General features: G+C 36.2%; 1 protein-coding gene across 1 annotated transcript in view; it reads left to right on the top strand.

Annotated features, from left to right (window-relative positions):
- Positions 1 to 18,515, top strand: part of LOC137252876 (capon-like protein) — a 682,759-nt gene extending 664,244 nt beyond the window's left edge. The window contains exon 10 of the mRNA XM_067788997.1: positions 17,279 to 18,515. Coding sequence (XP_067645098.1) covers positions 17,279 to 17,545 — 267 coding nt within the window. The 3' untranslated portion in view covers positions 17,546 to 18,515. The remainder of the gene's footprint in view (positions 1 to 17,278) is intronic.
- Positions 18,516 to 24,025: the final 5,510 nt, after the last annotated feature.

Below are 24,025 nucleotides of genomic sequence, written 5' to 3'. Positions count from 1 at the left end.
TGGTAGGCGCACGCAACTAACACACCACGGTCTTTACCAGCCGGAAATATAATCTTAAAGCAGGTCTAGAAAAGTCTTAACGCACTCGTAAATGGACGCCCTTTTTAATAACATGGTCACATTGCAAAATTGTATATGTCAAAAAAAATTAAAAAATGTATAGCCTTATTTAACTAGCCTGAAACTGCTGATCTTGTAAAGAAAACACACTTACGCATTTAAATAGGATGTAAGTAGCAATTTCAAAATTTTTTTAGTTTTCTATCGGGATGCATAATAACGACGAGCATGGCCGTTTAAACGGTTGGGCGCCAAATAAGTAAGTAAGTAAGTGAAGGGTTTATTGTAGTTGGAAAACGCGTTTAGGCACTTTGCAATATAGATATCTCGCAAAACGGAAATAAATTTAAAAAATCTGCTGCCGGAATCACATTGAGCATATCGACGGCCTTCAGAAAAGTTCTGGGTCTAAAACGTGTCGGTCTCTGTTATCAAAATAATTTCCTCCACTTTTTTCCAAAAGAAAAAAACAATTCAAAAAAGTTACCTGTAATAAAATAAATTTACATATCTTATAACAAATTGTTAAACATATAATCTACCTTTTTAGAATAGTTAATATCTTCTAAGCTAAGCAACATGAACCAATCCACATATACATAACTAATTAGTTCTTTTTATATCGATGGTTGAGTGTAATATCACTCTATCTCTAATGCTGTTTAGAAAACATCCTTTCTCAGAAAACGTTTGAATAGCGCCCTTTATTAGAATTCGGTAGAAAATTGCCCTATTTCAAAATGTTTTTCATAAACACCACAACTTTGGTGAAAATGTATTGCATTTGTACACATATAGGGAGTTTTTGAAACAAATTCAATTCAAACGTTTTCTGAGACAGGGTGTTTTCGAAACGGCATCCAAGACAGGGTGATATTTCTCTCAGCAACCGATATATGCTTACTATAAAGCTTATCAAGATATTACAATTCAAGTGTTGGATGCAAAAAGGTACTTTCTAAAACGTTTTATATAGAGATATTCCTTCAGCAAGCTTAGTGATAATTTTCTAAAATCTAATGAAACTTGTATTAATAAACTTTACAGAATAATTTCTACGTATCGTCGGCTTATATTCAGTACCCTCTTACAGCAAAAACCCAGCTTTACAGGAGAGAAAAAAACCCGGTTTGACAGCTATATTGTAAACTTTTAATACGAAGTCTCGCATTGGGTTATGAGAAATCCCGCCGTGTATTCAGAACAGTTTTTTGTTATCAACACAATTTAGTTAAGGTTATATGTTAGTTAGTGCTTTTTGCTATACGAGTGAAAATTATTTTTAGAAAAATATAGCTGATGGAGCTTTTCGCAGAGCAAAGAAAATATTAGTTTTTCGGATGTAGTGTAAAATGTGGTAAATTGCTAGCATGCCATGTTTTCTAAATATCATATTTCATATTTCTTTATTCAGTCTATGATTTACGATAATCTTGCAGACTAGATTAACAAAAGTTTCTTAGACGTAAGTAAAAAGTGTTAAAAAATTAACATAATAGCAAGAATAGCAAATTTTTAAAACAAAAGGGGATACGGAAAAATCAATGTAATGATCATTGTCTAATGAGTTGATGGCAATTAGGGTGCGTGCGATCGGCCCATTTAGAGCATAATTAGACTTAAACTGATCAACAGGAAACATGTTATGTTACCGCAAATTCCGCGATTAAACACAAAAGTTCAAAGGCTCCAAAATCATGGGACAATCGATATAGCCAATAATAATATCGTAAATAAATATTGTTACGAATATTAGCAACACCAAGGGGTACTGCCATCTCTAAGCCGATGCTAAGCAGTGACTTGTTGCAATCAATAATTCAATCATTAGGTCTACACATATGTACGTACACGCAGCGGAGAAGCAACGCACAAACACATGCAGATATCTTATCTGAGATATGAAATTATAATTCTGGAAGTGTCGCTCACAAACACACGCGCATATGAGAGCTATACACGTACATCTGTAGTTATAATTATAACAGATAACCAACTAGTAGATTCTAGAACAGAAGCGCCTAAAAGATGCAACGAGGAAATCAAAGAGTACAAAAGGCAGCAATAGTAGAGGCGCTACAATCAGTATTGAATAAGCATGCTATATGTCGAGCAATAGTGGAGTTATTTATTGTGAAGTAATTCAATAAAGACCATTTTGCATTATTGAATAGTGGTGTTATTTATTCAACAGTTTAGTGATTCCAACTTAGCATCATTTTTATTACCGCTCTTATATATAGAATAAAACTAGTTTTCCATTCATCTAAGAAAATTCCAGATGTTAACGATAAATTGAAATTTGTGAGTACTCTTTCAGCTACATACTATAGCTCATGTGTAGCTCTTGCTTTTTTAGCTATCTTACGGCGAAGCGCCAAGAAGTTTGGATGTGGATGACTAGAAAAGTTGTGTATAGTTCTTTAGTACAATCTAAGTTACAGTATGGATCTGTCATTTGGAACCCCATCTGCTGCATACGCTCGGCAATATTTGAAAGAGTTCCACTTAAATTCATTCGATTTGCTCTTCAACCTTCATGTTTGGGGAACCCCTTACCACCCTATTCTGCTAGGTGCTGCTTATCAACATTTTGCGAACGAATTTAACGTTTGTCGTCAACATTATCGCTCGTGCAATTGATTGTGCAGTTCTTCTAATACAAATATGTTTAAAAATTGCAAATAGAACTCTCCGCTCTTATGATAAATTTTACATTGAATTTCGGAGATCTAATTATCTTAAATTGGCCGCTCTTCATTAGAGAGCTTGAAGAGTTTAATCGGATATCTAGAAGATCCAGACTGCGATATTAAGTTACGTAATGTGGATTTGACTCCGAGCAATATAACTGTTCCCTTTGTTGTTGACATTGACTTAATAATGATATGGATATGGATATAAAAATATTAAAATGTATGCTGATATAGAGTTTTGCATTTGGAAATGTGTATATTTCATTGCTGATAGTGAAATTTTTAAAATATGAATAAATACCTTTTGATCTAATGTTTGAGCCTGGAATTAATGTCGTATATGAAAGGTGAGTCAGAGATAATTTTGCCACCTAAAACTGGTTTTCGTTAACATTGCTGATGGAAAGTATTGAATATAAGCCGACGGTATACAAAAAACTTTGAATCTAATAATAATAAAAAACAAAAAAGAATTGCAAACAAAGCTCAATTAATATAAGCAGTTATTTGATTAGAACATATATATTCGCATCATACCTGCAAAGAAAAAGTACCAGTACAAGTACAAGTATCAGTACCTTTTTACTTCGAAAAATTAGTACAAGTATAAGTATGGAGGTACTTGTACTTGAATTGTTGAAGTACAAGTAAAGTACTTGTAAGTACTTTCGAAGTACTTTGATAAGTATTGGAAGGTTTTGAAGCGGGTCAACCAGCACCCTTACGATCACCTAACTTTGCCAAAATGGCTGAAGAAGAGTTTTATGGTGTTTTAATGATACATGAACAGATTTCAATATGCTCAAACTGACATATTTTATCAGAAAAAGTACTTTCGTGTACTGGCAAGTTAATCGTAAGTATATCTACTTGTACTTTCGGATTCGAAGTACAAGTACTGTAGTACTTATGCTTTGTACTTAGATTTTAAGTACTGGAGTACTTGTACTTATTTGGTACTAGCACAAGTATGTACTCAGTACTTTACAGGTCTGATTCGCATATATATTGAATATACACATATACAATATAGTCACTGTTTTGCAAAACTCCTTATAGGATAATTGTACAACAGTCTCCCTGATGGTATCTATGATATACAGAATATCGGGGTTGACCAATTGGCATATGGTGGAACTTGGAAGGTTTTGCAAAACATTAACGATAAACACTTAACTAAAAAATAGTTTAATACTCAGTCCATATTTTATCACACTCATACATATCACTCTTCAAAGTCTTGTAAATAGTAAAAAATAGTGAACTAAAAAAAAGTCATGCATATTTTATAAAATAATTAATTTAGTTCGGTTAAATTTACTTGAAATAAAATAAAATAAATAATATAATAAATAATTACTGTTGTAAACTTATAAAATAACAGATATAGTAATAAAGTATTAAGTTTTAAATATTTGTGGTTATTTTAAACTTATGGTTTATATTTAAATTAACGAGGTACATATATGCCACAGAAAAAGTGTGAATACTCTGACACTACTTGGGCAAAACTAAATACCTTTGAATAGCCGTGTCCGTCACAAAAATGTACTTTATAGTTGTGTTTATTAGTGTGCAAGCTTCCCCAGTTAGGTTATGTTGCACTGGCCGGTCAATAAAGACCTCACATAGACTGAATGTGTCCATAGTGTTAACAGAGCTTGTTTGACGACCAAACGGAAGATCCCCAATCAGGTAGCGCCCTCTTGGAAAATACTGGCAGTTTTCTAGGACCCAGCTTAATTAGTGCTTCGAGATCTGGCAGCTCTGCCGCTCCTTATAGCTGTAACCTTGACCTGGCGAGCGAACGACACGAACACCGAACGTGCTCAATCTTTTCTTCCTGCATCCCAAACTTCCTGCACTTTCTGTTACTGACGAAGACTAACTTATAAGCATGTGATGCCAGAAGGCAGTGTCCAGTTAGTATGCCCATCTGGAGCCTCAAGTCTTCTCTCTTCAGAGGTATGAGCCACTTTGTGAGTATAATATCGTAGGCTTTGCACATGATCTTAGAAATTGTGCAGCCCAGTGCTTTTGTCCACGCATTTCCTGCTTGATGGGTCATATGCAACTACTGTCTCGTTTTGATTTCTCCCAAACGGATTGGGACGTCTATCGTCGACTCAGTGAGTGTTGCACCCTCCTTTGCCAACTCATTGGCCTTTTCGTTACTTTCTGTGACCAGAAACACAGTAAAGATGTATGGGCCGGCCTGAGCGAAGTTTCTCTAATGCTTCTTTTCATTCCAGAACACTTCTTGAGGAAGTACTGTGTGAGATTATTGCCTTAATCGCAGCCTGACTATCAATATATATATTGTCGCGATTACAGCTCAAGCACGCTTCCTCTCGAATTTCTGCTGCTTTCTCACTGCTATAATTTCCGCCTGAAAACGCTGCAGTAATCTGGCAGTCTGTTGGACTACTTATTTCTGGATCGGCACAGTAAACATCAGACCCTACCCCTTCCACTAATTTGTAACCGACACAATTGTGGCCCCAAGATCGCCTTCGAAGCTCAGGCATCGGACCATATATTCCGTTTGACCGATATTAAATGGCGATATACTGCTGTTACCAGTTCACTTCAACTCTTTTGCCTGCATGTTTATTCTACGTGGACATATCAAATAGGTAACAATGTAGGGAGTATGGATACTGGGTTGTACCGCACAGGCATTATGAACCCGACCCCGCAATCGATGATGATAGAGTCAATTTACCCCCATCCGATTATGAGGAAGCAATAACCAGATAAAAAACAACAAGGCCGCGGGCGCTAATGGATTGCCTGCGGAGCTATTCAAATACGGCAGCGATGAGTTGGTAAGGCGCATTCATCAGCTTCTTTGTTGCAAAATATGGTCGGACAAGTACTTGTCCGACGATTGGAATTTAAGCATTCTTTGCCCCGTCCACAAGAAAGGGGATCATGCAAACTGCGCCAACTATCGCGGAATCAGCCTTTTTAATATAACACAGGTACCAGTTGGCTGTTCCGTTCTATTAAAATAAAACTTTATATGCATGAGATTGGGTGAGTGAATCAAATGAATATTCGAATACAACAAGCAGCTTAAGTGTAAGACCTCCCCTTAACAGTAAAAAATGAGGCGACCTCTGTTACCAACACAAAGTCTTAATTTAAATTAAAGGCAAAATAAGGCTTACTTTGTGTTCATATCCAAACTTTTCCATGACGCAATCTGTTGTTGTTGTGCCTGGAAGTGCCTCGACCCATTCAATGGGTTCAAGAACTCACAAATTGCAATCAAAGTGGAGTCCAAGGAAACTAGCAGTTTTAACAGGATTGGACTATAGGATGGTGGACCATAGATGTCACGTGAGGACACATCGCATGCAGAATATACACTACGTTTTTCAGGGTTGATTTTGGACACATAAGAAAAAATTTGAGCCAGGTTGATTGGTTTCTCCATGGTAGTCTTCTTTCTGCTAATGCAAGGGAAGATAGTGCATATTGATAACCGAGGTTCACCGGGCGCGACCTAGAAAAGGCGTTTACCGGTTTTGCGTGGATTTGGCTTAGGGCCTCGTAATATATCTCTGGATCAAATAGCTGCGTGAGCAGGTGCGGGATCTCATCATAGTGCTAATGGAGATGTTTCCTTATCCCTCTTGGAGGCAGAGCTAGACCAAACAGTTCTTTGCATTCAATTTTTCTGACGCATGGTGCGCGCTATCGTGGAATAAATTTCTCCTTTCACTTATCATACATATGTGTGATGGGAGCGGCCTTGAAAGATCATTTTGTACACGTAGCGAAAACTTCTTATTTACATTCTGCAGACAAACAATTGATATGTCGTCACTACTGAAACTAAACAGAAAAAAGTCTCAATGTTCAGATTCATAAATACGCTGATTTTAACCAAAACCCCACTAACCTTCTTCGCTCAGCCAACTAGCATCAATTGGTCACGTCAAGGGAATTGAAATCTTTTCCTCCTGGTCCTTCAAGCGGAATGGGGCCACCATCGTCCTCTGCTACCATATGTTCTTCTCTAGTATCACTAACCGTTTAAGATTTATATGACTTCAATCAGTTTAGCCGACCCCAATACTTGAACTGCATGCTAACTCATGGATATAGGATCGCTATTTTATCCGCATTACCTGGTTCTTGCAGGATAAAGCATAGACGTAAGTCTGCTTAAAGTGGTGGAAAACTTTTCTGCTGAACGAATTATTTAAAATCTATCTCTTTTTTCGCCCGTCGTCCGATTTGTCCAACTGACGCTAAAAAAAATGAGAAATACTATACCGATGGGATGTCAACAGAGCAAAAACTGACCCAGTAAGCGGCTGAGTTAGAACGCTTATAAAGTGCTACCTTACTACAGGCTCCACACCTTTACGAACCATCTATTAGAACGAGGAATCATCTATTTCTAATAACATATGAGAGAAGCTTTTACTTTACAGGAAATCCCTTGATTGTCATTGGTTTCCCAAACTGTTATCAGACTCCATTGAAAAGAACAGGTGGGGCAATTGACAGCAGTTATTACATGCTACGCGTTTTTAATTAGTAAGTACGGAGATCGAACCACCTCAACATACAAAAGGTTATGCATCATACTTGCGACTCAATATATTTTCACACTTAATTAAAGGCAAATTGTTTAATGACGGCAGCGCAAATAAAGTGTAAGCCGTTAAGGCTTCGTAATTGAAATATGATAATGAAATATTTACGACCGCATATAAAACTCTGTTGATGGGCCTCAAAACATTCATCACACCATGCGTAGTCACGTTCTTAAATATTTCAAAATATTCAATTACAGCCTTTACGATTTTATGCTTTCTTACACTAAGAGTTTTGATGTAATTTATTACTTCTTGTGCAGCGCAGCATTCTTTTAGGGTAGCGTGGAAATAAAGAGTAAGTAATGCCCTTGAACATCATAAACCAAAGAATTAAGTATCTGAGTAAACCCACGAGCGTACAGAGTATAAGCGAAGACAAACAATGACACAATGGGAGATGGGTTTTTTTTTTTTGCATGGACGTAAAAGGGTAAAGAATGATGGAAGTACAAAAATTACAATAAACCTATTCAAACGTTAAATATTTAAAAATTTGCCTTTGTAAGCCAATTTAATTAACAAACGACACGTACGCAGTAAATGTTTCTTAAAATACGGTGCTATATGATGTCCACACGGCACTTCACATTCATAGTTCCCCAGTGTTTGAAAAACTGCCAACATAACAACAGGAAGACAACAAAAAACGGTTTTATTTAGCTTGACTTGACAGGCTGGCTGGCACGAATTTTGTAATTGAAATTTAAGTAACTTCCCGATAAGCTACAAGCTTGAAATTTGGAAAATACTTCAGAACCCGATGACAATGCAATAATAAGAAGAAAAAACTCCGATAAGTGGCGCATGAATCGAAATATTTCGAAAAATCGTATTTGTGGTCCATTTTTTTCATATTTGGAACACATAATACATACACGAATAGAAAGCGACCTATGAAAAAAATCGCCGCTAGGTGGCGCAAGGATCGAGATATTCAAAAAAATCGTATTTGTGGTCCGATATGGCTCATATTTGGAACACATAATACATACATGAATAGAAAGCGACCTATGATGTCCGATTTGGCTCATATCTGGAACAAATATTACATATAGTCCGGTAGAAGTGACATCAAAATATTTTGGAGTTCGAGGAAGCTTTTCCCTCCTGGCGTAGAGTCGAGTAAAGTCTTTGGAAGGATTATGTATTGAGGACTTAGATTGTAACAAATTGTCAGGAAAGAGTCCTTTTAATAATGAGTCACTAAATGAACTAAATAGAATGAGAAATAATAGGCAATTAAATAAAGAATAAAAACTTGAAAATAAAATAATTAAAAAACAATGTTTCAGTTAAACGGTGTTATTGGAAACAATACTTACATGAAATAATAATAATACTAAAAGCTATAAAATAATTAGGTAGGTCCTAGGTACTAGTCATCACACTCCTTATCAATCTAAGGCGTTGATCAGACAATTAAATAAAAGCGTTGGACGCGCCAAATTTCTATTGATAGTCATAAGTAAGACCAACTGAACCTTAATCCGGTTATGCTACGCCTCATATTTTTTAGAAATTTTACGCGCCCAACGCTTTTATTTAATTGTCTGATCAACGCCCTAGATTGATGAGTAGTGTGATGACTAGTACCTAGGACCTACCTAATTATTTTACAGCTTTTAGTATTACTTCATGTAAGTATTGTTTTCAATAAAACCGTTTAACTTAAAATTTTTTAAATTCTTTTATTTACCAATACATCCAATGTCAACAGCTAAGGCGTAGCACAGTGTGAAAGAGGTATCTTGTCTTACTTTAATAAACATTACAGTTTTTGAACTCGTTTCAATAACGGAAATAGAGTTGCCAAATATTCCCGTACCTATGATTTTGCCACAGCTACTGAAAGATCACAGCAACTTTCAGGCACAGCTTGCAAGGATTAACCATGACTGACTACTAACCGTGATATCATCTGATTCCCATTCCCAATCACGCTTACCAATAATAGCACTCACAGACTCAAATATAGCTCTCGTCGTAGTCACATAAACTATGCGCTGATATGCCATGAACCAATGAGCAAGTTACTAAAACTGCGACTGAATAACACCAGATGTCCCAGATTGTGATACAGCAGAGGCTATGCAAACGCTCCCGCTTACAGTTGAAATCCACTGTTAAAAGTGGCTGCAAGCCATAACATTCATAATCAACGTAATGTTATAAAGAAGAAAAAAATTAGCAACCACAAATACAACAACAATATTATAAGCAAATATTTTGCGAAAAAAGTCAAACTGCCTATAAATTAATATAAATCTGAATATCAAGTAGTGAACTAAAATACAACATAAGGGAGTTCGGTATTTTGTGCAAACGGTTTAGCATCATTGCATTTGCAAACTAGTGTGGACTATTTGTACAATGCACTAACAAAATATACCCAATTGTATTTGCTACGTCATTGCAAATACGCAACATCAAAAACTGTACTAATTTTTTTAACTCTGTATAGTACGGTTAATTTAGACATACAAATATTACAAATCACGACAAAGCCAAATTTTGGTGATGACCTTTACTTTAACATAAAAAATAAAAATTTTAAAATCCCCACCTATTACATTTGAGCTAAAAAAAGCTATTCGAGGTAAAAATTCAAAATTTTAGGTTATTGAGTTTTTCTCGAAAACGGTAAGTTTTATCAAAAAATCACTCAGCAAAAGTTATAGATCTCGATTGTCTACAAAAATGGTTCTCAAAATGTTTTCTGGGAGTACCACCGTTCATACATTTCCACACAACCTGTGATATAGTATACTCGGCCCTTTTTATACTCAGTTGAGATGAGCTCACAGAGTATATTAAGTTTGATTGGATAACGGTTGGATGTACAGGTATAAAGGAATCGAGATAGATATAGACGTCCATATATCGAAATCATCAGGATCGAAAAAAAATTTGATTGAGCCATGTCCGTCCGTCCGCCCGTTAACACGATGACTTGAGTAAATTATCTTGATGAAATTTGGTATGTAGGTTCCTGAGCACTCATCTCAGATCGCTGTTAAAAATGAACGATATCGGACTATAACCACGCCCACTTTTTCGATATCGAAAATTTCGAAAAACAGAAAAAGTGCGATAATTCATTACCAAAGATAGATAAAGCGATGAAACTTGGCAGGTGAGTTGAACTTATGACGCAGAATATAAAATTAGTAAAATTTTGAATAATGGGCGTGGCACCGTCCACTTTTAAAAGAAGGTAATTTGAAAGTTTTGCATGCTGTAATTTGGCAGTCGTTGAAGATATCATGATGAAATTTGGCAGCAACGTTACTCCTATTACTATATGTGTGCTTAATAAAAATGAGCAAAATCGGAGAAGGACCACGCCCACTTTAAAAAAAAAAATTTTTTATAGTAAAATTTTAACAAAAAATTTAATATATTTACAGTATATAAGTAAATTATGTTAACATTCAACTCCAGTAATGATATGGTGCAACAAAATACAAAAATATAAGAAAATTTCAAAATGGGCGTGGCTCTGCCCTTTTTCATTTAATTTGTCTAGAATACTTTTAACGCAATAAGTCGAACAAAAATTTACCAATCCTTTTGAAATTTGGTAGGGGCATAGATTTTATGACGTTAACTGTTTTTTGTGAAAATGGGGGAAATCGGTTGAAGCAGCGCCCAGTTTTTATACACAGTCGTCCGCCTGTCTTTCCGCATGGCCCTCAACACGATAACTTGAGCAAAAATCGACATATCTTTACTGAACTTAGTTCACGTACTTATCTGAACTCACTTTATCTTGGTATAAAAAATGAACGAAATCCATAATTCTATACCAAATAAGAAAAAAGGGATGAAACATGGTAATTGGATTGGTTTATTGACGCGAAATATAACTTTAGAAAAAACTTTGTAAACCGGTTGTGACACCTACCATATTAAGTAGAAGAAAATGAAAAAGTTCTGCAGGGCGAAATAAAGAACCCTTGAAATCTTGGCAGGTATTACATATATAAATAAAATAGCGGTATCCAACAGATGATGTTCTGGGTCACCCTGGTCCACATCGTACAAAAAATTCTAGGGTAACCCCTGGTCCACCTTTATGGCGATATCTGGAAAACGCCTTCACATATACAACTAAGGGCCACTCCCTTTTAAAACCCTCATTAATACCTTTAATTAGATACCAAAATTGTACAAACGCATTCAAGAGTCACCCCTGGTCCACCTTTATGGCGATATCTGGAAAAGGCGACCACCTATACAACTACCACCACTCCCTTTAAAAACCCTCATTAATACCTTTAATTTTATACCCATATCGTACAAACACATTCTAGAGTCACCCCTGGTCCACCTTTATGGCGATATTTCGAAACGGCTTCCACCTATAGAACTAAGGCCCACTCCCTTTTAAAATACTCATTAACACCTTTCCTCTGATACCCATATTGTACAAACGCATTCTAGAGTAACCCCTGGTCCACCTTTATAGCGATATCTCTGAAAAGGCGACCACCTATACAGCTACCACCACTCCCTTTTAAAACTCTCATTAATACCTTTAATTTGATACCCATATCGTACAAACAAATTCTAGAGTCACCCCTGGTCCACCTTTATGGCGATATCTCGAAACGGCGTCCACCTATGGAACTAAGGATCACTCCCTTTAAAATACTCATTAACACCTTTATTTTGATACCCATATTGTACAAACAAATTCTAGGGTCACCCCTGGTCCACCTTTATTGCGATATCTCGAAACGGCGTCCACCTATGGAGCTAGGGATTACTCCCTTTTAAAATACTCTTTAGTGGCTTTCATTTGATAGACATGTCATAAAAACACATTCCAGGGTTTCCCTCGGTTCATTTTCCTACATGGTTATTTTCCCTTATGTTGTCACCATAGCTCTCAACTAAGTATGTAATTTTCGGTTACACCCGAACTTAACCTTCCTTACTTGTTTTAACGTGGTTTCCCCAGTATGCTGTTCTGTTCAAATATAAATATAAAAAATAAGTAAGGCGCGTTAACTTCCGAAGTGATTTTTAAGCTGAGCTTCTCTTCCAATTTGCGTTGTTCCTGCAAATAGGCAAGACGGGGCCAACTTGTTTAATGCCGACCCCGAACGGCATCTGCATGGCAGATGAGTTTTCACTGAGATCTTTTCATGGCAGAAATACACTCGGAGTGCTTGCCAAACACTGCCGATGGGCGAGCCCGCTTAGAAAAATTTGCTTCTAATTGAAAAAATTTGTTTCTTAAATTTGTATCTTACTTTGCCAGGGTCGTGAACCCAGAATCTTCGGTGTTGTAGGCGGAGCACGATACCATCACACCACGGCGGAATATACATCTACTTTTTTAAAGTTGTTGCAAATTAATATTAAACAAGTAAGGACGGGACTGTCTTCGGCTGTGCCGAAGACTTCATACCTTTCATGAATGGGGCTGAAAAATAATCTTATACCATTCGTAATCTCCAAATAATGCGCTATATAAGATAAGAAATATATAGTGAACAGATGTAAATACCTAAACGATTTTAAGATAAATATAAGAAAATGCCAAAAAACCCCCGTATCTGAATGATCGGTTGTATGGGATATATTATATATAACTGCGATCGAAATTAGTTTTACAGGAAATCTTCTATGATATATTAGAATATATATCACCAAGTTTCACGTTTTTATATTGGAAATAAGGGAGAAATTGCCAAAAATCTTTCTATCTGAACGATCGGTTGTATGGGATATATACTATATATAGCTCCGATCAAAGTGATTTTTTCAGAGAACCTTCTATGATATATTAAAATATATATCACCGAGTTTCACGTTTATACTTCATTAATTACAGCAGGAATGACCAAAATCGTCTTATCTGAACAATCGGTTGCATTGGAGATATATGTTATAGTGGTCCGATCCTACCGGATTCGACAAATTTCTAATATATTACAAAAATACATCCTTGTGCCAAATTTCATTGAGATATCTCAAAATTTGAGGGACTAGTTTGCGTTCAAAAAGACAGACGGACGGGCAGAGGGGCGGACGGACAGACGGACATGGTTATATCAACTCAGTTCGTCGCCCCGATCAATTCGGTATACTTAATGGTGAGTCTATCTTCTATATTTCTCAACGTTACAAACATCGAACCAAATTTAATATACCATTTCATGTTCACGAAAGGTAAAAAAAAATTACTTAATTTTCAGTAAGTGTTTGAGTTAAGTTTTGTAGGTAGTCGTGAAATGCAAAGTTTAATAAATGCAAGTGTTGTGGGAAATTATGATTTTACTCAATATTCAAAAGGTCTAAGGTCCGTTAAAATTCACGTGGATTGCAGAAAGCTGCAAACGCTCAACCGTTTCTCCCTGCAGCTCGCACTTTCTACACCTGCTGTAATTGAAGAGGCCTAACATATAAATATGTGACGCCAGAAAGCAGTGTACAGTTAGTATGTCCATCGTGTGCCTTAAACCCTCTCTCTTCGGAGAAATGAGCCACTTTTTGAGTCTAATATCGTAGCTTTGCACCTTATCTTAGAAATTGTGCAGCCCAGTGCTTTCGTCTACGTCTTTCCTGCTTGACGGAGTATGTGCAACTGCAGTCTCCTTGTATTTCTCCCAAAGCGTTTTGGACGTCTATCCGCCGTCCAGCGAGTATTTCAACCTCCTTGGCCAAATGCACAAAGCTCTGAATTCGAATTTTTTTCCTTATATCTATCGAATGAATTTCATATTCATATCATTTCCCTGATTTCAAGTACTGAAAAGCTATGAAAAATGCGTTTGCCTGTTATGGTTTGTAGCCACAAAAATGTTGCATTAACAATGCTATATATGTACAAATCTGCTGCTAGATAGAGCGTTTCCAATCACTGCTCTGTATGGTCGTAGTACTAAATCTAGTGCCAATGTTGTTGTTATTGTAGCGATAAGGACACTCCCCGAAGATTTTGGGTAGTGTTATCGTGGACCGTATATAAATCCTGTAACAAGCACCATTAAGGTACAAGCCCGCCCATTTTGGGAACGAACTACGATTATATTGAACTTTCAGGGCCATCCTGTCCCCTCTCCTAGGTCGATTAGAGATCATGACATAAAAAAAATCGCACGAATTTTGAAACTTTTTTTCGATAACCCAAACTTCAAACGTATCTAGCTTAGGGCCCAATTTGAACTTAGCTTAAGTCACTATGAAGTTTTAATACAAAAGTTTCAATAAGGGACTGGGATCGAGATATTCATGTAGAACATGAGAAAACTTGCAATCGATTAGTTTGGAAATTCCTATTCTAAAAATTAAAATTCTCCCATTTCGCTAGGTGGCGCACATCGTCAAAATATGCAGACCCGACTAGATTTCTGGTATCCCTAAAATGATTCGGGTGCTTTGATAACATAAAATCGTTACGGTTACGATAAAGAAAGTCAAGTAAAGAAAAGAAAAGGAAAATTTTATCGATTTTTTATCGACGATGTATTGATTTTTATCGAAAAGCTATCGATTTGTTATCGAAAAGTTATGAATACGTTATCAAAAATGTATGAACTTGTTATCGGAGGGTTACTTATTTGTTATGGGAATGTTGCTTATTTGTTAGCGTAGTGCAACAAATTTTTTATCCGCGCGCTAAAGATTTTTTATCGACAAGTTTGTTATCGAAAAATGATCAAGTTGTTATGAAACAAGTAAGGAAGTCTAAGTTCTGGTGAAACCGAACATTATATACCCAGCTGTATACTTGAAATACTGTTGTTGTTTGTTTTGTGTGCTTAATAATGTTGCAAGGCTGCGCAATCATACATATACATATTGTTCTATTCTGAACAAATTTTTCTTCGAGTTATGGCTCCCGAAACATAGAAAATTGCTTAGTCATAAAAGGGGCGGTGCCACGACCATATTTTAAAATTTGAAGTTTTCCCTATTTATTGTTATAAATCCGCATGGGAAATAAAATACCATTGATGTAAAGTTCTTTTTTGCAAAGATATAGCTTATTTTATTCGTCCATGACACTTTTATCTTTTATATAAAAGTGGGCGTGGTCCTTGACCGATTTCGCTAATTTTTCTTCAAAGCATTCCTCATAGTAAAGGCAACCTCTCTGCCGAATTTTGTTACGATAGGTTTAACGATTTTAGATTTATGATTAATAATATTTGTAAAATTGATTTTATCACAAGTGGGCGGTGCCACGCCCCATTACAAATTTTTTTAAAATTTTTATCAAGAGTCATAATATCAGTCCACACGTCAAATGTATATTATTGGCTAAATAATCAGGTTTTTTGTGTTTTCCAAAATGTTTTATATATAAAAAGTGGGCGTGGTTATCATCCGATTTCGCTGATTTTCAATACCAATCTACTCTGGGTCCATATAAGCTCGTGTACCAAATTTGGTGAAGATATCTCAATATTTACTCAAGTTACATGTTAACGGACAGACGGACGGACGGACAGACGGAGGGCGGACGAACGGACATGGCTCAATCAATTTTTTTTTTTCGATACTGATGATTTTGATGTATGGATGTATATATCTCTCTATCTTTCTAAGCGGGGTCACCCCTCGGCAGTGTTTGGCAAGCGCTCCGTGTGTATTTCTGCCATGAAAAGCTCTCAGTGAAAACTCATCTGCCAACCAGTTGCCGTTCGGAGTCGGCATAAAACATGTAGGTCCCGTCCGTCCAATTTGTAGGGAAAATCAAGAGGAGCTCGACGCAAATTGGAAGAGAAGCTCGGCCTTAAATCTCTTCGGAGGTTATCGTGCCTTACATTTATTTATTTATATCTATCTCGATTCCTTTATAGCTGTACAACAAACCGTTATCAAATCAAAGTTATAATACCCTGTGTATAAGTACAGCTGGGTATAAAAATTAACAATTTGTTATCAGAGAGTGGTCAATTTATTTTTTGAATATTAAAAATTTGTTACCGACCAATTATTATAGACATCTCATCGGTTTGTTTTCAAACAGATACCTACCGATGACACAAACCAATTAGGTGTTTATGACGGTAAAGACAGCGACTATTTAGAGCAACCTACGGCTGAACCAGTTAAAAATGCGTTCAAAAGGTCTGAACAGGGGGACAATTGGCATTTTGTGGGACATCACAGTTGAAAGCTCAGCGAGGGGACAGAATTAGAACAAGTAACGTCTCCCAATAAGATAATTCTGCGCTATTGCGGAAATGGTGTTATTCGCTGCAGAGAAGTTGTAAATGCGAATCATATTTTTCGACTCCTCGAGTTTTTAAAAATTTAAGAGATTAAAAAAATTTTGAATAATAAAATATTATTGAAGGTAATGGCACGCATAATGGCACTACATAACGCGACAAAATATTCTTTGCATGTATTCTTTTAGAGAAACTAATACAAACCGGCAAAAGGTCTAGCGCGGCCACCGCTACATGTTGCGCCGCTTAGTTTGCAGGCCTTTAAGTGGGTTTCTTATGTCAAAATGAATTACGAGTGAACAACTTAGTCTCCGCATTACGAGCCACCTTTAAGATCCCGTCGGGACATCATGTTACTCTAAGGCTGAGACAGAGTGGAAGCGAGAAGCGTTGCTATAACAAAAGATAGAAAGCTATGAAAATGATTTTTTATGTAAAATTGTAAAAGTTGTCACGGTGCCAAAAACGTTTCGAGCTTGTAAAGTATATGGAAATAAAAATCACTCCTCACATAGCATAACTTATAGCGACCACTCTGCCGTCAGCCTAAACATATCTTAAAACTTCCCTCCTGTTTAGCGCTCAGTTAATATCATCGATTTAAGTACATTACGCGTGATTTCCTTAGAGTCATTTACTGTTTATTGCCTACTTAATATTCTTATTTTCACTCAATAAATTAAATTCTTTTTTATTTGATTTATATTTAATGCAGCTATCATCGACAGCAAAAGTGGCACGCTGGTTTCAGCAATTACCTTGGCATACGACATCATTGTCACGCCCCGAAAGCGGCTTCGTTTCAGGCGATTCACGTTCAGAGAAATTCCATTGTGAAGAATTTACGTACGTTAAGCAGCCGGATGATTTATGTGATGAATTTCTGCTTGTCGAAGGCAGCAGCACGATTTGGACAAAATTAAGCGCAAAGAAGCAACGCAAATTGCTCGGCATGCGTTTAGGCAAAGTAACGACATTTTAAGAATATTTTAAGAAATTAAATGCATGCATAAATACAATGAATGGTGTTAAAGTCATGGCATTAGATATAATAGATTACGAGAAGAAAAACTGCGAAATGAAAAATAAGACACAAAACGAAATTATCAAACGAATTAAGTCAATTTACAATTTAGAAAAATAATATGAAAACGTATGAGTAAGAATAGTTAAGATATTTTCTAAGAAGTTAGTAATTTTTTATGATGAAATTATACCAATATGTATTATGCCAATTTCACACGGAGGCTTAATGAATTAGTCAAGTTTTCTACATGGCAGCCCTTATTGAGCTCAATCTTCCATACTAAATAAAATTTCTTATTTTTCTCATTTTTGCTTTATTGAAAGCCTATGGCATTGTGGACAAAACAAGTGTGATATCTTATCCGTCAACTGCCTGACAGGATGTTCAAAATGACTACTTTTTAGCGTTTAGGCAGCATTTTGACAGGATATTCAATGTGGCGACGCACGCGGTCGGCTAACTTCAGTGGGTGATAGAAAGGGATACAGGATGAGATCACGATAGTCAATTTAAAAATCACGTGATCCATTCTATTTGAATTTTGACGTCTATGCAGAACATATCACACTTGTCTTATCCACAATGGCTTATGGAGTGAAAAATCGACTCCATTTTGTGTTGTATGTCGGATTTTACTGTCAATGTAACAAATGACAACCAAAAATATATTGTGTTTAATAATTAACGCAAAATAATAAAATAGGCACATATTTCGTTGCTGTAAGATCATGATTTAACGCAAGAGCTTTCCTCGGTTGACAAAATTTTCGACAATTGCAGGCATCTTGCTCCCAAATAATAATGAAAAATATTTGTAGCAGATATAGGAGCTAAACAATTAACACTGGCCAGATAGGTACTGAACTACATAAACTCTTAGTATTACTTTTCTGATTTTTTGGAAAATTTATTTAATACTAGTAGACCCGGCAGACGTTGTTCTGTCCTAACTTGCGTCTATCTGCATAAGTTTTAAGAAGTTTTTAGCTCTTAATCTCCCTCCCCCCTCTTTCTCGTTTTTTCCTTGTTCTTTTATTCACTACTATCTCTGCTTTTCTCTTTACATGTGTATCTTTCTCCCTATCCACATTTTCCCTCACTTATACTCCGCTCAAAATATCCCTATCTCTCTATCTTTGTCTAACTACATTTCTTTCTTAGTTTTTTCTCCTTCCCGGTCCCAGTTCTGTTCCCAGCCCCAGTCGGTCCCTTGTCCATTTCCCGGAAAAAAGTGTTGGCAATACTAATCTTGGCAAAAGCCCACTTTTCTCCTTGCCAGTCCCAGTCCTGCTCGCTGTCCCAGTCAGTCCCTTATCCATTTCCTGAAAAAATATGTCAGCAATACCAATCTAGGCAATGGACCACCTACGTATGTATATATATAAAATTTCAAGCACATCGAACCATGAAGAAAATTTTTTCGAATAGATCGGTACCTGGTCCAATTCCCGAAAAACAGTATATTAAATATTAAAATCTACATGAAGAAAATCGGAGGAGTGGCTTCGCAGTTCATAAGCTGCATACAAACATACATTCTTCTTTATAGATATAGAGATTGATACATTAAATCTTCTTAAGCGCAAACATTAGGTAGTATATATGTACATACCCAGCTGGGTAAATTCAATTCCATTACATTGACCATTACTGCCGTCATTCAGTGAGTTTTACAGCTCCGGCTCACGTCCAATTCTCACGGGAATGCTCTGGATCATTGAGAGACTTGAGACGCAGATGTCGTGATATTTTCGCACACGTGAAATGTGATAGGCAGATGTCGCCGCTGTTTTTCATTCAACTCATACGGCGAAAGGCTAAGCAGCGACGTATATTTTTGAAAAAGTAGGTTTATTAAAGGCAGGGTTGCCAAACTAAAGACAAGTAACTAACAAATTATCTGGCTCAAATCGTTGTTGTTGCATTTACATTACATGCTCAGCTCTTTGCCACCGGATGATGGCTTACATTCCTCAGTATTTGGAAAAAGTAATCAATTCCCGTTCTTCACAGCAAAGGAATTGATTACATTTCAATTCCCCCCAAAAAAAAAAACATCAAAAGTAATTCCGTTTTTTGAGGATCAATTACAAAAAATTTTTTGTTTGTAATGGAAAAAAAATACTTTGCGCAATTTTAATTTCTTTCCCAGTAGTTTCGAAAGGAATGGGAAATGTAATCGAAATTTCCCATTCCATTCCTCAAAGGAATTGCGAAACTAATTGAAAAGCTTCAAGTTAGTCTGTGTATAAGAACTTACTCCGGTTGAAGGGGGTGACTTTTCGGATCATACTTTTCATTATTTCTTCAGATTTTTCTTGTGAATGGTAACCGAAGGCATTTGGAAACACCAATGAATAACAAACCACTATCCTCTTAAAGTTCCCAGCTAAGTAAGGGCATTTCCTTTCCTTCCTCCGCTATCAAGGGTGGTGACTATAGGAAAACAGCATACTTTTTAATTTTCTTTGATACATTCAGTTGGTAAATATAACGGAAACACCATTAATGTTCGCGAAAATTTTGTCTCGTGTTCTTGATCTTTTGATAGCATCCATAGTCGCCTCCACTGAACCATATTGTAATAAATAATACTAGAGCAGACAATGACAAAGAGTCGTCCGTATAAAACCTGAGAAACGTTTGAAGTGAAGTGTAACTAAGTTATAGCGGCACCAGGTGAAACTGCATTTGTCAATGCCAAAAGCTTATTTATATTTAAAAGTTTGCCGTAAAAATGATGCATCGTTTCGCCTCCTTGTTTAAAAGTCGGATGTTCTTCTGTGCCTCATTGTTTTTATGTCGGGATATTTGCTTTTCCACCTCCTCACAGTTCCATATTTGTACTTGTACCTGGGCCATGCCCATGCTAAAACACCTTGGCGCTGAGGGAGTAAGCTACCTGAAGCACGTTTTCAAGCCTCAAAAACCAGTCAACGAAGGTGAGTCATAACGAACGGTATCACCACATTCGCCAGTAGCGAAGACATTGGAAACCTTCCAGCTCCGTCAGTTTGCTGCGAATCTTCGCCTAGCCAATCATCAGCATGGTTTCCACAAAATGCATAGCACTATAATAGTACAGTCAACCACGGCACTCCACTACAAGATACAGAAGGTTCACCCATTCCCCTTTGTATAAAAATTTGAACTGCAAATTATCTCAACCTAGCCGATCAAATCCACGGCCACTCCGTTTTGCGACGTGGAATATTGGACGTTGGAGGGGGATAGAATTATTTCCCGCTTTTTTTGCCTCGTAAAAGCAACTCGCGTCCTGATACTTTAATTTGGGAGTGTCAAAGCTCTGCTGACATTAAGGAACAAATCTCTAGTGATTAAATCATGCTGAAAGATGTTCGTAAATGAAGCATAAAAAACAAAAAAAATTATTATTAAATTAAACAGAATTATTACTCCATTAAATTTCTGTGTGAAATGGGTATTAGACACGAACAAATTTAAATGTTTTTTTAAAAAATTAACACGACATTATAATAAAAGCCAGGCTGAGAATATTTAGCAAGTATTATATTAATTTTATTGTTTTAGTTTCTACTTTAAGTTGCATGCATACATTTACATTTTTTTACAATCTCGAACTAAAAGTATGCTAACTAGAAAATACAAAATATTTATTTTGAAATACTTATACTCATTTTTTAAAGCATATTTAAATCAGTTTCGTATATAATCCATAACTGAGCTGCCCTCGTTATAAGAAAGAATGTAATTCGATTGTCATTATGAGGTTGCCATTTTTGATTAAAAAACAGATTGAAGTTTCTCATGACATCAAAATGAGGAACAGCATTACCCAATCCAATACGTATAGGAGAGGTTTATTTTAAATCTATGTTTTTTGCCGGCTCAAGGTCCAAATTAAAACACAAACGTTTCATCTTTTTTGTCAATATATTTCGGTTACACTTCGGTAACCATCCTCAGGACACTATTAACAACATCACAATATAAAACAATGTACAACATAAAAATTTTGTAAACAAAAAATCACATACATGATAAATATCTGATCCGTCTAATGTGTCTATTGTTGTCGCTTGCTCTCTAACAAATACCTGTACAATGCGCTGTGGTCTATATCCGTTTTATAGTACATTAGTATGTTAGTAGGTACGTTGATTATGTGAAGCATTTCCAATGTAAAACGTTTTCTGTAGTGTTGTTCTTGTACAAGTATATTTGCCCTGTTAAAGTTAGGAGAATGCCCGGTACTTTTACAGTGAGACATAAGGGCTGTTTTATGAAAGTTTGCGCTGTGGGACTGTTTGTAGTCAGACCTGTGTTGTGACAGTCTGGTTTTTAACTTTCCTTTTGTTGTATCCACATATATGCTATTACATGGCTCATCCGTTTTACCGTTACATGGAATTTTGTAAACTACGTTACTTTGTTCGGGTGTTGGAATTCTCTGTTTAGTTCTATTAAATATATTCTTTAAAGTAGTTATTGGTTTATGAGCTATTCTCACTTTTTCTTTATTATAACAATCAGATCTCACTACACGTTCTGGCAATTCAGGTACATATATTAATGATTTGAATATTTTCGCCTTTTCTGAGCTATTTTGATGGGTTTTTGTTGAAGATCGCCTTAATAGAGAATTTATAACTGATTTCGGGAAATCATTGTCTTTTAGTATTGATCTTATCTCTGCTTTTATCTCTTTGTAGTATATTTCGTCAGATATTTGTAGCATTCGTTGTATATAGGCCATTGCTCTATTCATTATCATCGTTTTGGGGTACTTTGAATTGAAGCTGATGATTCGTCCAGATGAGGTTGGCTTTTGGTAACACTTTAATTTTGATTGATTTTGTCTTCTGATGATAACTGAATCAAGATAAGCTAATTTTCCGTTTTCTTCGAGCTCTATCGTGAATTTTATATGCTTGTCTAACGAATTTAGTGCACTCAGTGTGTCTTGTACTTCGTTTTCGTTAACTATGGCAAATAAGTCGTCAAAATATTTGGTCAGTAGTCTTGGGGGACGTCGTAATCCTGTTATCGTTTTTTCTAAGAGTTCCTCCATTATAATATCCGCAATCACTGGGGATGTTGGTGGTCCCATTGGTAGTCCTTGGTTTATTTTAAAGATAATATCAAGTATTTTTTACAAAAAGTTTATCCTAGAAGCATATTGTGTCTTTAGAACTTTGTTTTGACATTCTTATTTTGTTAAAAGATAAGATAAAAGGCGTTAGTATATACAGATGCAATCAAAATCTTAGTAGTGCTTATGGCTCATCTCATTTTAGTGAACATATTTTTTTTTTATCACAACAGTTTTTCGGTATCGATTGTAAAATATATTAGATTAAGAAATATGGAATCATGTTTTAGGATTAACCGGTTGGTTTTGTTAATTTGTATAAAATTTAAGTTCCAACGGCTTTTTGGTCAGTGGACATCTTATTAGTGTGTGAAAGAAAGAGAAATTTCACACCTGAGCCGCGCGCCCTCTCAAAAAAAATTTATTCTAATAGCAAATCTTACGTGGAAGTGCCAAATTTCATTGGTTGCTCACCAAAAATGGTACGTAATGTCATCAAGTACTAACCAAGTGACAAAAAGCGTAAAAGAAAGTCAGCAATGTCGGTAAGAGAAGTTAAGCCCGTCATCAAATACCCAATGCAGTTTCTATTTGCGGCTGCTACTGAGATCAAAGATGCCCTAGAAGTGTCTTTAAGCGTTGACAGTGATCCCAGACGTTTGCGTGAGCATGACCTGGATGCGCACCGTTAAAAAAAGGGACCGTTGTTCACTAAAAGGCATGTACAAAAGATACTTCGATTTGCAATATTTTATGGTCGACCGAGTCGAAGATTGTAATGCATGGTTGAAAGGGAGCACGCCAATATCTAAGTCGACCACCTGAATACCATCTGAATTATACTACAAAAACCGTAAAGTATGGAGGTTCCAGTATTATGGTCTGGGCATGCTTTTCTTGGCTAGGTGTGGCACCCATCTATTGGGTCAGGGAAATTATAACTTGCGCTTCATATGTTGATATACTCAAGGACATCGTGCTGCTGTATGCCAGCGACAAAATGCCATTTTCTTGGACTCTCCAGCAAGACAAAGACCTAAAATGACCGCCACAGTTACTATACATTAACCCTATTGAAAATTTGGGGGTTGATATCAAGGAGGCAGTTTCCCAACGCAAAGCAGCATCAAATACGCAACAATGGGAAGCTTTAAAAAGAGCATGGGGGACGATCTCAGTTGAAAGATGCTAAAAACTTGTTGACTCAATGCCACATCACTGTGCTACAATTCTAAAGAATAAACCATCACATGAAGGGTATTTCAACATTTTACTTACAATTTGTTGCACTTGAAAGTATTCGACCTGGCAAAATTTGCTTCAGTTTTTCTAAATATTTTTTATCTTTCTAAAATAAGTTG

This window comes from Eurosta solidaginis, chromosome 5, assembly GCF_040869045.1.
Source record: "Eurosta solidaginis isolate ZX-2024a chromosome 5, ASM4086904v1, whole genome shotgun sequence".
NCBI lineage: Eukaryota > Metazoa > Arthropoda > Insecta > Diptera > Tephritidae > Eurosta > Eurosta solidaginis.
This window is presented reverse-complemented; position numbering and strand designations above follow the sequence as displayed.